Here is a 17,089-nt window from a genome sequence, read left to right as displayed (position 1 = left end):
AGGTGAAAGCCAGCACCTGATAGTGAAAAAAAAACATATCACTTGTTACATTTTTATTTTAATCTATGTAGTTCAGCATTAGAAATAGCTAATTTTTTTGATAGGTAGAAGGAAAAGATTGACTTTTACTGATTAAATCCTAATTCTTTCAGAACAAGCTTGAAGTCAACAAGTACATCAATACTTAACTAGGCGTTAACTAAGGGCTCTCATTTGTGTAGTTGTGTTAACAGACTGTTGCATAAAATGACTAAAAAAGCCTTTCAGCCTAAGCTGTTTTAGCAGAACCACCTTAAGCAATTACAGTACATCTCAACAGCTCTTTGAACGGCAGGATATACCTGATCAATGTAAGTCACATGGTGCTGAATACTGCAAAAAAAGTCTCTGTTTTCTCCATCCTGCAAATGAATACAGCTGAAGCAGTAGAAATTCCTGTCATTACCAATGTAAATTAAAGACATTCTACCTAAATAAATAAATAATAACCATTAGGAAAATAAGCACATGATGCCACAGAAGGAAGCCTCTGAAATGATCAGAAATCCTATTCTGAGTCCCATTAATGGAGCACAACATACATCTTGCAACAGCTTGCACATTTTATTTGCCTGCAATCTATCAAAATAGAAGAAACGCATTTATGCTGGTAAGAGGTATCAGAACACAAAAATGGAAAAAAGAGTAAACTGGTAAGTGGGATTTATGTAAACGCTTAAGTGAGTGAGGAGCACATCGTATCAAGAACTCACTGGGACTTAGGCTCTCAACTAATTGAATCCTTGTGGTGGTAACTTCTTGTAAGAGCATCTTTTTTTATTTGTGTTTACAAGACTTGAGTAGCAGAGAGCTTACTCTCTTTTTTAAACAGAGCTGGCTCTTACCGAAAGACTTCACAATTCTCTAAGAGCTCCCACTTCTGCACACTCCTAGTCCAGCCCTCATCAGCAGGATGGTTCTGAGGAACATCCAACAGCTGCTGTTCCAAGCTCTTCAGGACCAAAGGCGACGCATTCCTGAATGCCCCTCTTCCACATAATGGCAGAGCTAACGAAGTGCGGGCCTCCAGGGTCTACATCATTGCTAATTTCTTGACACATTTCATGCTTTCTTTTTCATTTTGCAATTGAAATAATTTTTCATAAACCCACTTCTCACCTGGTTGTTGTTATTTATTGAACCTGAGAGCACAGGGATTTGTCAAGTTCCCATACAACTTATTCTGTAACTCGTCTCCCTTTGGCTTTGCCCTAGGCTTATGCCTATTTGAGGTGACCCAAGGCTGCCAGACAACAATTCAGTTCCTACTAAATAACACGCACAAAAAAACCCCACAAAACATACTACTTTTTTTTTTTTCTCTGGGACAACGTCGACTTTATTACATCTACTATTACAACGTGCCTATAACAATGTTCTCTAACAAGCAGCCCTAAGGTCAAATGTGTCCCTTGATCAATTTACTAGAGGTCCCTGGTGCTGCTGCTGTGGGTAGACTGTCTGGGGAAAAAAATAATCCCTTTATTCCTTTGCTTCACTGTAAGGAAAGAAAAAAAGAAAACTGTCAAAGACGTTTTTCTTCTCCCTCTGCTCTTGACAAGTCAGGTAAACAGGGAGGGAATATCTAGCTGCAAAGGACCATAAGAGACCAGCATTTGTACAGGCATAGAAAAACATACTGTTTATTTACCAAGCTACTCAATGCATGAGGATGATTCAGAACAAGGCTAAGGGGATTGGGAAGATGTCTTAGCAAAACACCTGCAAAGCTATTTTGCATAAGGACAAATAAAAGGCACTCTGGATGTGAGTGTCATGTGGTCGTCTTTATACAAGAATTTCACAATTCAGTACATTGCTACAGTCAAAGCACCCTGACAAGTAGTAACACTAATACAGAGATGCTCCCAACAGTGTAGCCATCGTGTTAACCTACTCCTACTTTGTCAGTAAAGCTGTGACTGTTGTATCTTTGCTCAACAGATCAGTATTGACCATTAAGTAACGACTATACTCAGAAAAGCAGACTTGATACTAGTAGACTTGCTACAGAAATTGCTTCCTGCTTGCACTCAAGCAGCAGAGAAGGAGTTAATCTCATTGGCCAAAATGGCTGAGTATTGCTCTTACTCACGCCCAATTGCATGACTTTCGTTTCATATGTTGTGATTTATTTTCACTTCTAAGCATGGATTTTAGTCACAGATTGGTACTGACATTAAGGGAACTGCCCTATTCAGCCCCACAACTGGGAGTCAGACGAGAGCTCCAGGTGCCTCCAGCTATTAGTAAATGACTGTTGGGATTGTCTTGGCTTATTCGCTATGCACCGATTCCCATCGCTTCTGATCAAACATGGTTATTCCTACAAACACTGAATGAGCAGCCCCTTTAAATGACACCACCTCCCCCTCGCCCCCCCAAAAAAAAAAAAAAAAGAAAGAGTACTCTTTGCGAATGACCTATAATGAGTCTAAATAAAGCCTGAGCTGTTCCTTACTCATGCATAACTTCATTGCTTCTGTTCCCTCCACACCCTGCCCAGTTGGCATAATTTGCAGAAGGGTTTTGGCATGGACAACTGAAACACCCACATGCTGCCTGAACTAAAAAGCTTGATCCTAGAGCCCTTTTCTTTCTGAGCAACAGCTAAATGAGACTTTTATTTTGGTAACACGAGCCCTGTCTACACAGTAGGTTTCAACCCATGAAGAGGGAACTCCAAGCATGTTCCCAGATTAGGACAGCTATAGCCCACACCATATCACCCCCCACAATGGCTAGAGAAGGCTTAAAACCTGGCAAAAATCCAACCTTTACGTTTCATGGGACTGGAATAAAACTCCCTCTAAATCAGCAGCCTCCACCACTAAAAGCCCAGCAGTCACCACGCATGGTAATTAGCGTGCACCTTGGTGTGGTCAAAAACCAAGACATGAACAAAGAACAAGCGCAGGCCACAAGGAACAGTCACAACCTTCTTCAAAGAGCATGCATTCCCCACTCCGGTACATACCCTGAAACAATTTTAATCCATCTTTCCCTTTAAGCACAGACAGCACTGCCACCGACAATGATACGACAGTGACAAAGGAGGGCTGAAATTCAGGCCCAAATTGTCATTCCCCTCAGCTAGGCAGTTATGCACATGAAACACTGCTTGTAAACACTTCTTTGTCAAACACTCAATTACAAGCTGCTTTATGAACAAAATGAGCCAGTCACAAGGAAAGCAAGAGACGAAAATGGGGAAGCAATCTAAAATGGCACACGGCCATTACGCCACCACGTCCCCCAGTGACGCTCGGGGCCGAACTGCCAGCCCTGCTTACAGGGGAGCACAGACGCGTAATGGGAACACAGAGAATTCAGCTTTTCAGAGTGGGGTTCAGGTTTTGTGGATCTAGACTTTGTTCTCCGCTGTAGGGATTATTTCCAATGTGGTAAGCAAAGAACAACTTTTTCATTTTTATATTATTAGTTTTGGCAGTATGCAACTGGAAGAAAAAGAGCACATGTACAAATGAGGAGCAAGCTAAAATATCTCAATTCAGGCAACATTTGCAAAATGACTCTGTTCCTTTGTGTCATCCCTGTTTACCTTTATACACTGAAATTGCTCCCTATAAGCTGAAAACTAACTGGAAAGCACATTTATTTTTTTCATGTTAAAGCTGCCGAGGTACTCCACAGCAGAGCTATTTGACCACCTGAACTATCTCCATCTTCTATCCTAACGGACTGAGAGATTAACTTCAAAAAGATACCTATGACTGACACTACAGCCAATAAACGTCATGTTAAATTACAAAATATTGCCCTGTGGCCACTCAAAAGTTTTGAGACGCAACAGAAAGACAACTTTATGAGATCCAGCCCCACCTTCCAGGAGGCTGCAATATTACAGCACCAGAGGGCTATTCATCACAGCACCGTTACTCCAGCTGCCCTGGACAGCATCCACTACTTGATCCATTACCTTGTCCTTCCATTCTTTTAGCAATATCACTCCAGTGGATAAGATTTCCCTGAAAAAGGTTTTTTTCTTGTTTTTGCTATTCAGTGTCAATGAGTCAAGAAGGGCTGTGAGAGGAAACATCAGAGTGTGCAAAATGAAACCTATTACCAGTCTTTTAACTTGCGCTGGATCTGCAGATGAAGGAAGAATCAAGCCTGTGCTCCTTTCCCTAGTGCCAAAATCAAAGCCTTTAACCAGAAGAAAGTGGAATGTGGAAAGAAGGGTGAAGACTAAAGATTTGTTTTTAAATTACAAAACCTGCACATATTTACATAACTGACTTTAGACACTGACTTTCAGAATCCAGAAGCTACCCAAATAATACTTTGCTTTGTAATCTCAACAACTCCAGCTGCAAAGAAACAAAATTGAGAGGAAGCAACCAGAAAAGAAAAAAAAAAAAACCACACCACAAAAACCAAACCAAAAAAACCCAACTAAAGAAAAAAACCCCGTTTGCATAGAACGATAAAGACTTTATATGTATAATTCCTAAACTTAACATTTGATATACCCTCCTTGCCGGGATTTTTTTTTTTAAATAAATTAATTTCAAGGCTCAACTTCAGAAAAATTTTAGAATCAATTTACAGTGCTAACAGCTGGAAAACCCTCCATACAGACAGGGCATATTTCAACTCTTGAGTTAAAAGACCCATATACAGCCAACTGTGCCTTAGGACTCCCTCAGCCAGTAAGTTTGGAAGAGCTTTAAATCTATCACAAAACCCTGCTGGCTTTATTTAATTCTTCAGTTTCTTTTAGACAAAATGTTAGAGAAAATAGCATGGGTTTCATGGACTGACTTTGCCAAATAAATAGTGCAATGGCATTCACCTGAAGAGCTACTAGTAACCTTGCTTGAAGCATAAAGGGAAAAAAATAAGTGCTTATTTTACCTAAGAGATGCCTTCAAACCAAAGACGTGCTTACTCAAGCTGTGTATATTCTCAACAGCTTGTGTAAACCATCAGTCAGGCAGAAGTATGAAAATTAGCTCCCTTAAGAATCCACGTTGAAAAGAGGTCGAGGGATGTGGGTAACGCTGCCCGAGGCTGCAGTTTGTGAGGCGAGAGCAACTGAGAGGTGGAAAACAGCATCATCTTTGATACGCTTCCATGAGGAAAGCCAAGTGAGCTGGACCAGTGCCATTAAATGACTTCAGGCAAAGACTGGCAACTGCCAGAGTGATTCTGCTACAGCTCCTGGTGCACCGATCCCAGCAGTCTCTTGCAGAAATGGAGATCCATGGCCAGCAATATGCAAAGATGAGGTCTGCATGTTGAAAGCAACAGTATCTCATGAAAAAGATATTTATTCCGCTTCAACCACAAGCGACATTGGGATGTCATTTTTATGTTTGTTTTAAATCAGCTCAGATTTAGACTGGAGCTGCGCAGATGGTTTAGTTATTATACTGATAAGCATGCTAAAGGAAGAATATTGTTCATCTACATCTACTACACTTGTTTCACACATGCAAAAAAAAATACCTGTGATCACCCCCAGAATTACAGGGATGATCATAAGGAACCATACTCTACCTGTTGCCGTTCAAAAGCTTTGTATTTTACTGCAGACATTTGGCGCAAGCCCAAGAAGGGGGGCTCCAATTAGGTAACAGATCCCAAAGCCCTGTGCAAAGCTAGCTAAAATATTAGTTAGCTAGTACTTAAATCAAGATGGAATAACCCTTTAGGCACTTCTTGTCCAAACCAGAAAAAACAACATGCTTAAAAAGGCCATGGCTGCTTCAGCTGCTTCTAGGTCCTAGCTGCTTCTGCTGCATCTGCATTACACCCAGGAAAAGGGGCTCTACACAGCTCCCAGGACACCCAGAACGTGCCCTATCTCACCGCCATGAAGAGATGTACAAGAAAAACCTCCAGCCAAGGCTCTGAATCTCTTCAAACAGCACACACTAGCAGGACTAGTCGGAGACAGAGCGCCATTCAAGCAGTACTGCGTTTCTCCATTCTTCAATTTGCTAAAATCACGAGATACAACAGAAGTGCTCTATCTTGGTGCCTTCTCTTCTACAAAAGGAAATATACAAATAAAACAAAAAAAAAATGAGAGAAGGGAAGAAGGAAAAGAAAGAAGACTTTGTGCATTGTATCAACCAATTAAATTCAACAGAGAAAAAGATACAAGTGGTTATAGCTTCCTGTAAATTACTTCATGTAATTAAATCCCCTTCTCTAAATTACAAACCATTTTGCTCTTCTCTTATAACAATGTAACCAATGACCACCAACAACCTTTTTTATAGCGTCTGATGCCACATAAGTTGTTAGCAATGAAATTTCCTTTTTATTTCTCCCTTTCAAAAGAAGCCATTGTAATGAGATTCATTCACAGCTACTTACAGAGCATCAGCGAGAAGAGAGGGTTACTTTATTTCTCTTTTTTCTGCTCTTGTCTGAGGCTATATTTAAGCAAATGTGACCTAAGGTCCTTACCAGTCATGGAACTGCAGGCAGAGAAGTGAAAGGTGACCTGCAGGAGTTTTAAAACACGGAGCCTATAACTGATTTGATTCTTCACATACATACAACGTAACTTTCTTACCCTGTAGCAGTGCAACTTAACCACCTTCCTATTGCTCAAATTTTCTGATCTTTTTTAACTTTGAAAACACCAGGAATGCCAGGTCAAGTCTTCCCTGTTTGCTAGGGATGAGTCTCGAGAGATGAGAGCGGCTCTGGCTTCCTCCAGATTGCTGCGTTTACGAGATGTCTGTGCGCGTCTCTAGTTACCGAGGTCTGTTCAGCCACACGTTGCTGGGCCTGCAGCTATCGCATCTTCTCAGAAGGGGAACTGAGAGGGAGACGCAAGGCCCCCGAAGATGCTGTGGTTCAGCTTCACTAGAGGTAGCGTAAGAAGTCCCAGTGCAGAGAAAGCACTGGTAGCATCGAGTGCTTTAATCACCGTGCTCTCTAGACCTGCTCTAACACATGTTAAAAATGCCAGCAGCCATCTGGAGGCCTGAACACACTGCTGTTGCCTAAATGCTGCTAAGTGGGAGAGGTGAATGGGGACAGACGGGAATTTTGGAGAAGAGGAAAAGCAGGGACAAAGAAGGTAGAAAACAGTGCCACAGGCAAAGCCTCGGGGTCTGGTTCTGAACACAGCAGGGTCAATGACATTGTAACAGCGTTATGATCCTTAAATACAAAGCGGGGAGCAGAGTGCATGTGGCAAGACCCTGCATCCCCATCCCCACAGCCACCCAGCCTCCACTTGCTCTGCCCCCCAACGAGCACATGCCCACCCCAGGGAAGCCCACAGCAGTAAGGTGGTGGTCCAGCTGAGCAAGTCCTGCCCGACCCAGCACAGAGCCAGCGTCCCCCCGCCACGCTCCAGGGCTGGGGCACACCGAGGAGCTGTGCTCAGAGGCAGCCGAGCCTCTCCAGGAGGATCAGGGGAGTCCTACAGGAGCAGGGACAAGTGGGGCACACGGAGCAGCAATACTGGCAAGTGATAGTCAGCTACAAAAGGAGAACCCACTGGTCCAGGCAAGTGAATCAGTGTTTCACTACATCAGTGACAAAGACAAAGCCACGTTCTCCTACATATGATACTGTCAGCAGCCAAAGCACACTTTGTATCCCTCTGTTCAGAAAATATTTGCAGTGTAGTAAAATCCAGCATACGCTCCTGTTTCATGCTTCAGTGTTAGTCTGAAAACAGCTGGATTCCCTCCCCATTTCTAATAAACATGGTCTCCTCCATTTATGTTTTCCTACCAGAACTGCAGCGGGTTTTGAAATACATTTTTCCAGCTTAAGTAAAGGCCTTCTCCTGTCACAGTTCCCAGTTTTATGGCACTACTTTGCACTACTCCTCATGAAGCACAGGATGTTATACAGGGATCTGTTACAGAAGCTGTGCTGCAGCTTTCAAATGGTGGCTGTATTCCCTTCACAAAGTTACCTGTGTCACAGCTACAACACAAACCTTAATTGTCTAAGGTTCATACAGCACTTTAAAGAAACACTGAACAAACTAAATGCTCTACGAAGTTCTCCATTACGGATTGGGCTCTGCAGCCTCTTCAAGAAACTCGATGAATTCCTGGATAAATTTAGCAAAAACAGCAGCACTTCTTTGTAATAGCAGGGTTTCATTTGGGAAATAAACATCCAGTATTTATTTACAAAGGATTTTTCCTCCTACTGCCACTGCTGTGCTATGCCCACTGCTTCCCCTCTACTTTGATGCAGAAAACAGAATACCAAGTGCCTAACCAGGACTTAAAGCAGATTTTTAAATTAGTTCCTGACAGTGCAAACAGATTGCTATTGATTGAAATGAGGCTGATTTTAGGCCTCGGATTAGCAAACCTAATGACTAAATACTGTATTGCCCATTTCAGTACTTTGCACCGTTACTCCCCAGTGGTTTTGCAGGCAGCTGTGAAGTCTCTGCACTTGCAGATTAGCATGAGAGAGCAAGGCAAGGCCATCTGTGCCTCTGCCGGGCAGCCCTACGCAGCCAGAAACAAGGACCTCCTCCGAAATCTCCTGGGATAGGGCCCCCGGCACTACAACCTCATTAGGAGCTTTGAAGCCAGCGAGGCTGTTCGCGTGTTTAAAAGCCAGCACATGCTCGGCAAGGCTTCGCCACGCCGCAGCAGCACACCTCGCCGAGTGGCCGTGGCTTGGCCACCACCACCCGCCTTGGCTCCAGCCCAAAGGACCCCATGCCCCAGCCCAAGCCACCTGCCCGGGGTTCCATCCAGCCGGGCTGGGCTCAGGGGTAGAGAGACTCCATGCAGGTAACATGGGCTGTGTTAACAGCCCAGCTCTCCCTGCAATCATAAATGCACACTTAAAGCTAATTGGCACAGAGCTTTCATGTTCGAATTGTAAATTCTTGTACTTACAAAGGTAGAAATGGATCCTGGTTTTAAGCAATACATGAAGCAACATTTTCCTGATTAAAAGAAAAGGGACTTTTTTTCCCCCTTTTGCTTTGTTGTTTAGTTTCAAAGAAAATTTAAATAACAATATCTGCTAACAAAAAGGGTAACATCAATTAGAAACAAAAAGAAACAGGTTTGTATAATTTCAGTGTTCAAAAGCAGTGGAGCGCAAACACCAAAGCAGCACACACCAAACCAAACCAATCCCCAAAACCCACATTAAAGGCAACCTTTGTTGGTTTTGGTTTGTTTTTTGTTTTTTTTTTTTTTTGGTAAGTTGGCTGCCTATAAGTCATTTGCCTTTAATAGACTGAGATACTGAAGGTAACAGAATAAGTTACTACTACATTTAGTCGCTCTCAGACACAATTCAGCTTCCAAATGCTGCTTTATTAAGACATGGAAGGACAGGCATATCCGTACCTGTCTTCTGGCCTACAGACAAACACTCCAAAAGTTATTTTTCAGACTCACTCTCCAACATGGCTGCTGAACCTCAGCTAAGAAAGGTACATTTCAGCCTCTAAACTCTGCGTCACTAAGCAAGCACTCTGCCTCCAGCCCACCAGTGGCTTCAAAAGCACATCCAAGTTTCTGATTTACCATTTATCATTATCTGGAAAAATACAAATGAAAATCAAGCAGCTACATGCTCGTATTGTCTAACCAGCAGCGCAAGCGGTGGGATGCCAAAGGAATTATTCCACGCAAGACATTTCATTAACCAGACGAGTTTCTACACTGTTTCACTCTACCTTGTTACAAGTCCCATAGCCTTTCCATACCACCACCCACGAACAATATCCGGATGAGGGGATGTAACTGGTTTGAAGACAAGGTATCAGTTTTCACCTAGACGTCAGAAGAAACAATGTGCATCCTGGCTGGAATGGCGATACTTAGCGTATCACCTTTAGCTCAGATCAGCAGTAACCCAGCCCGGTGTTCTGCAGGGGGTGGGGGCAGGGAAGGGTGTTACATTCATCAATGAATGTTGGATAATGAGCTGATGAGCATCACAGAAAAATCACATGAATAGGTAATCAAACATGTTAATGTAATTTAGCAGTTCCAGTCCAGTAAGAGCCACAGCAACAATATACATTAATCATCAATAACGCTCAGCAGTTTGACAAAGGCTGGGGAGTGAATGAGGCACAGGAATTAACTCCGCTTTCCCTCCCTCCAGGAGGCTCTGCTGAAGTCACAGAGATGTCACACCTCCAGAGCAACATGACAGCGTTAGCTTTCTTGCCCTTTCCTCCCATGTTCCAAACCCAGCACACTATTTATGAGCACTAAATACGTGCTACACCACCCTGTTCTCCTCAGCTTCTTTGAGACTCTTCCTCATCTCGGGTGATTTAAACAGTGGGTGAGAAAAGGAAGGAGGAGGTGTAAGACACTCATCTTCATGACAAATGACTATTTGCAGAACAGAGTGTTATCACAGCCGCATTTAACATCTAAACACATTCAACACACCGTGATGCTCCAGAGCTGACTAACCACAGAGCTTGAGGTGAAGCTTAACTTGAAACATCCGCAACTCTTTCCTATTAGCACCAACCCTCTTCAGAGGGAGGTCAGCCCATTTTTAGTCTACATACAGAAACGGCAACGGCTCCTGAAGCTCAGGAAAAACCCCACTGTTCTGCATCCAGAGTGGCCCCAGGCTGCTCAGACCTTCAGAGGAATAAGCAGCTCCAAAAACGAACCCAGCAAAGGGCAAAACAGCTCAGCTAAGGCTAATGAAAGACAGACTCAAGGGGTGACTCTCCAAAAACTAGAAGAGTGACTTAGGACAACACAAGGAAGCGTAACTGGAACCAAGAGGTTTCATCTTGCATCTACCTTTTCATCTAAGTGACTTATAAACCCAATCACAAAAGGACACTGGGCTCCCCTCTGCCACCAGCACTGTCTGCAGCCGCTGAGGGGATTCCCTTCCACAACCCACTGGGTCAAACTCAGATGGCTTTTTAAAAAAGGCAATGACTCAATTTCCAACAAATGTTCCTGCGTTGGAGGCAACTACACACTTCCAAGAGGCATGCGTTACTCCAGGCCACACTGGCTACACTGAGATATTTTCTCATTCCTTGACATACCCCTGATGACCATGAGCGGTGTGTCATGGCCTCCCACCGCAGAGCAACAGCTTTCCCTGCGCACACGCATCGAGAACAGCCCCAAATCCTGACAAATCGTAGACGCAAGGACCTACGACTATTTGAAATGCCCTTTGTTCCCTCTGCTTGGCTACAGCAGGAGATAAACGTGTTTGAATGATTTTTATATACAGTTGGAGTAATAGGCTGGAAAACACAGATTGGCTCCTGCAACCCTCTCCCCATGCCCTGAGGTACAGAAGAACCAAATATTCAGGAGCAAATAGGAATCTGGATGCTTTGTCAAAAGGAGTGAAGTATTAATCTAATTTTCTAAACAAAGCAGACAACCTGGCACTCAAATCAGCTTACCACTTTTGCACCTCTCTACAAGGATTAGCAGAATGCCATAATTATAATGCCCAATTTGATTTATTAGAGGAGGCTGCGCAGAAAAGATGACAATTCAGTAGCATTGTGAAGAGAAGGGATGAGAGTATAAGGAAAGCTTCAAATTGAACAGAAATTTCTAAGCAACATCTCAATATAATTAGCATTAATTAGAGTAAGCTTTCCAAATTAGGTATAAACCTAGGCTTAATAACCCTGACATGCAAAAATCACCCCCAAATTCCAGGAAACTTGATATTACAGCCAATTTGTCTAGACAGCTTGGCAGGAAATGCCAGAATTCTAGGTGTGAACTTTGTGGTTATTAAAAAAGGGAAAAATTATTGAACTTGTCTATATCATTTGCATAATTAGTTTGAACTAAGAACAGCCTAGTTTATCTAGCTTAGATTTTGCTGCTACTTTCATCAACCTTACAGACCTGAAAACTTGTCTGGTTTTCACAACTCTATCAGCTAGGATAATAAAAAGTATTTAAAAAAAGTCCTTTTCAATAAAAGATGAATTCTAATTGTGACTTGTTTAAAGAGGCTATTAATGAGTCACTCATCACAGGTTTTATAGTCTTTGTGCAAGCTCCTCGCTCTTTTTGGATTTTGTTACTTATACTTACAGGAAAAAATAGATTAAACAATGAAAGATGAATCAGGTTTTCATGAATGTGGCAGCAAATACCATATTTAATCACTGATGGCAGCCAAATACTAGCCAGAAGAACCAGATAACAACATCCTCAATTTTTTCAAAGCTGAAATACAAATAATCTAAACATCTGGTAAACTAAGGCAGCAGCATGTCATCACAGAAACTGGAATTTGGCCAGTGCAACAAAACCTCTTACCCTAAAAGGTTTCTAAGGAAGTGTCATGAAATCCCTAGTGGCCACAACTACTTGAAACTCAGTTTTCAATTCCATGTAGAAGATGTCACTAATAACTACCCTTCCTCTTCTGCCATGGGTGAGGAACAGGCTGCCCCCAGCACGAGGGGACGGACCTCCCCCGCTGCCCAGCAGAGCGCGGCCCCGCACATCCAGTGGTTTAAACACCTGAAATACACCGAACTCTCTCCAGCGTAATTTTAGCCCTGAAGGAACAACTCCCTCACCCTCAGACGGGCAGTATTTACTGAAGCCAAGCTTTCATGTTAGAAAGATTTTGGTGGCAATCGAGACCTAACATCCTCCTGCAGTGCTCCGTGTTTCCACGCTCGCACTGCACCACTCTCAGTTGCATCAACATGAGCATTTGTAAGGTTACTCCGGGGACCAGAGCAGAAAGTGAGCCAGTTTTATATGTATTTTGCAATGGTCGCTGGATTGGCGTTTGGGGCCTTTTCATGCAAATAAAAAAGCCTGACACAACAGCAGCTTTAGAAAGGCAGAGGAGCTGATGAAGCACAGAGCCGCAATCCTGGTGTAAGCAGGAATACCATCTAGCACTATTACTTTTTTATATCATTTTATATCAAAGCCAGGGACTTCTGGTGAAATACACACTTAGCATTTTATGGGTTCAGATGCCAAGAAAAGGATCCTGGTTGCTCAAACTTTCATCAAAACTAAAATGTGCATCTATTCACCCATAATAAAAAGTCATTTTAATTTGCACGGAGTGAATATTTGTGCACAAATTCCTTGCACCTGTAACCAGAGGGGGGAACTGAAACCCCATCACTCAACTACTAGCAAAAACAAACAAAAAACTTGATGTATTTTAACTGCATATACACTGAGGAGTCTAAAACCAAAACATTTGGTATCACTTTGGGGAGTTAAAAGAAAACAAACCTGGCAAATATTTTACTAGGAGTGCGGTTACATGATTGCTACATTTGCAAGCAGAAAAATACTAACATCTTTGCATAACTATTTGTACTGAATTATTTCAACTTTTTTTTTTTTAAAGGAAGAAAATAAAAGTCTGCTAATTTGTTAATGAGAACAATTAGCCACCAGAAGACTGGGGCCATGAGCAGACCATTAGAATTTCTAATGTAAAATGTGATGAGCCCTTCTGAATGAATATGCTACAAAACAATCACAAAAGATTGCGTGTGGTGGAGAAGTTATGCTGGGGGTTCCATTAGATAACCTTAAAGATCCTCTCAAATCCTAAAATACTGGAAGTCTGAAAAAACACTTCCAATAACTGGACAATTCAATCTTTCATTGTCTGGCACACACACAGAACTAGTTTCACAGAACAGAAGGTGTGCTTGGGTCAAACAGCTCTTTTTCTCTGCATCACAAAGAATAAAAAATAGTTTTCATTGGAGTGTACTACTTAGCTCAAAACAAATACTGGAGGGTCAAGTACACTGGTCTTCCCAAGGGCTGCCATTTGGCACCACGTTAAGGGACAACAGGGAAAGTGTTTGTTCGTAGATACAGGCTGCTGTGCCATGTGAATTTCGAACTGATGAATGAGCACTGAGCCACCAACAAATCTCCCTGCTGAGCAGCAGCTAAGTGATAAACAGCCTGCCAGCCACAGTGCCTCTCCTTTGTCACCTCCCGGCTCTGTACACACTGTGGCTGGGACAGGAGTCTCCACAATCCTTCCCTCCAGCATCGCAACTCTTAATTCATTAACGCTCTATCACATTTTAGAAGGGCACAGAGAAAAGACTCCGCAAAGCACAACGTCCTTGTAACTGACTTTCCACTTCTAAAATACCTGCATATTCTCTCTTCTTCAACATACCGTTTTGGGGACACATGAACGTGATTCGTAAGATGGACGTTTGCAACTTCCAGGTGCATGTTAACAAGCACATTTTCCCCAAAGGTGGCTATGATCTGATTGATGATTTCTATTTGTGTCAAAGTTTGATAAGAGCCACAAACCTATGGCGTGAATTACTGCACTCTCTCAAAGTTGTGGGATACAAGGGAGGTCTGCTCCTTCCTTCCTACATTACCCCAACACACCTGGTCTTCCATTTTAGCTTATGAAACTTGCCCGCAACACAGGATTTGTGCACTTGGCCAGAAGTCTTGTAAGAGACATTGTTTTCCACCAGCACAAGTTACCAGAGAAGCCAGTTACATTAACAAGCCCAACCTACCAGCAGGACAACATTTCACAGCGGCCAATGCCGTCACACAGTCGCTTCAGATGAGAAATAATTTCCCTACCTGCTTGGATAGCTTCAAGGGGAGTTTCTTCTTCATCCGTTCTTTGCCTCTTTCTGCCTCTCTCTCAGAGCTCCCAGCATCATTATTATGGCCGTTTTCACTCGGCTCAGCAGACACACAGTTTTCAGATTCTCTAGGTTTCTTTCCTGGATGCCTCTCCCATTTCTCCTTCCGCTCCTGAGGCTTTAGCGACATGTCCTTCTGTAAAGGAGCAAAAAAATAAAAAAAGTTGTTTTGAGACTACTTTTAAGCATTAAGCAGCATAAATATTGAATAAAAACACAAACAAGACAGCATGTTCTTTCCAGAGATGACTTAAGATGAATAATTAGGCACGCACAACGCAAACAGTAATTTAAGATTAGATTAGGATGAATACTCTCCAGGCTATGTGTTTGATTAATTTCAGAGATGCTGGAACTGGTTATGAAAATGAGTTTGCTTCAGATTAATTCAGGAACCATACGTCAACAGCGCACGAAGAAATCAGCATCCTGGAGGAAAGCCTTTAACTGCTCAACTGAAACAGAGGTAGTTTTTATTTTGTTTTGTTTCTGATCTCAGAAAGCAACGTATCAGACCGCCCTTGAGCCTGACAGTCTCTGATTCACAGTAGCATTCATATGGAGAAACGCACTTCTAAAGCCTACCGTGCATTCAATAAGCAAGCTGAGATCAATGGGATCTAAACACATAACAGAGGTTGAACACTTCTAACTGTTAAGTGTCTGCCCTGAATCAGAACTATAACATACAATCTAAGCAGAGTTTAAAAGCGGGTATGTCATGTCATAATGATTAATATCGGAAGTGAGATCAGAGAAGGGAATTACTACTGCTATCCCCGGCATCCTTGAGGACTGAAAGCTGAACTCTTGGTGACAACGTATCGACCGCTCCCCCTACGCACACCGCACAGAGGAAGAGTTTAAGAAATAATATGCCAAATCACCATGACATTACTTCGCTACAGATAGATAATTTTTTTTTTCCCCCGATGCCTTTTATTACCTGTTCAAGGTTAAAACCAAACTCTTTATGGAACGTTTTGCAGACTCTCTATCACAATTATTTTTTTGTGTGAGGTACATATATCAGACTAGGAGATACCTTAAAAGCACTGCTCACCATGACAAAATTTGTCAGCTTCAGTCACAGAAATGTTTCTAAATGCCTCATCCCCCTTTTTCTAAATGCCTCGCTTCTGACTCAAGCAATTACATCACGGATTTTGTATCCTACGTGAATGGGTACAAATACAACTTGCTCACATCGATGCACACACCTTTAGTACTGCAGAAGAGCTCATGAAAATCATTAGCTCTCTAGTCTCTCAAAAACTAAAGCCCAACAAAAAAGAAAATTAGGAATTGGGATGAAATGCCCTGCTGATTGCTCTAGATTACTTCCGCCCCCTCTCCTTTAATTAGTGAATTGACTGCCTCAGTGTGTAACATGCTGATTCCACTCCAAATCACTCACTGCCTAAAGTTACCCTTCCCCATGAAGCGAGATGATGCACTGACTCTTTAGGGTCACAGAGACATTGAAATTTGAATCACGATGATAAAATACATACAGCTGTTTCCTAGTCCAGCCCAGGCTCAAAAACAATCAGCCAGCACCTAATCTCTACACACCTTACACAGGGGTCCCATGTGGCTGGCAAGCTCCTCTTGAAACACACATATATACAGCAAAACCCGCACCCGAAGATACATGCCCCACCCCAAAATTAAAGTAAGTAGCACTGTCTTTGAGGCGCAGAACACACCAGAATACAGCTCAGCTTGCCAAGTCCATAACTAGTGAAAGAGCAAGGAAAATGATTGTCTGGCATTGTTCTCCATGAATCCTAAAATAAGGAATACAAATTAGTATTTAGTTGCTCACTTTGGTTTTTAGTTTTAAGATAACACTCTAAAGCAGCAGTTTGAGATGCCACTTAAAGAAGATCATATTATCCTATTTACTAGGAAGCTGCTGAGATAGAAATCAAAATGCTAAGCTTCAGTAACTAATCAGAAACTAGTGCAATGGAAATGACATCTGTTAACTGATACTCAGCAAAATATTAGAAACAGAAGTCACTAAAAATGTGCACTTCTTCATACAGCCAGATGCAGCTGCAACGTGACGGCAGACGCATGAAGATGCCACATGAGGTTGACAGGGGCCCCTGATAAGGGAGAAAGGAGGCTGTGGCAGGGGAATGCCACCACCTGAAAGCACCAGCAAATAATGCACTCCTGGCTCAGCATGTAATACTCATTTTTAAGGATGAGGTCAAAGGCAGCAATTGGCTGTTTTGGTTTAAATTCTACCTGGCTTCAACATGGGAATTGGGCCTCTGTTAATGCCTTAGGGAAAGTTTTCCCTCAGTACCCATGGCACGTTCACCACACGTTTTACAAGATGCCCTTTCCCACACAACTAGTCAGGAAAGCTGCATTTTTCCCCTTACTGAATTCCTACAAAATTCC

The 17,089-nt window shown here is 42.5% G+C and overlaps 1 protein-coding gene across 16 annotated transcripts in view; it reads right to left on the bottom strand.

Moving 5' to 3' along the window:
* Window positions 1-17,089, bottom strand: part of FBRSL1 (fibrosin like 1) — a 544,157-nt gene that overhangs the window by 382,777 nt on the left and 144,291 nt on the right. For all 16 annotated transcript variants that reach the window (XM_063350636.1, XM_063350643.1, XM_063350651.1 and 13 more), the window contains exon 2: window positions 14,607-14,807. In XM_063350636.1, the coding sequence (XP_063206706.1) occupies window positions 14,607-14,807 (201 nt within the window). The remainder of the gene's footprint in view (window positions 1-14,606; window positions 14,808-17,089) is intronic.

Source organism: Chroicocephalus ridibundus, chromosome 13 (assembly GCF_963924245.1).
Source record: "Chroicocephalus ridibundus chromosome 13, bChrRid1.1, whole genome shotgun sequence".
Lineage (NCBI taxonomy): Eukaryota > Metazoa > Chordata > Aves > Charadriiformes > Laridae > Chroicocephalus > Chroicocephalus ridibundus.
Note: the sequence above shows the minus strand (reverse complement) of the source record. Positions and strands in the feature narration are given on the sequence as shown.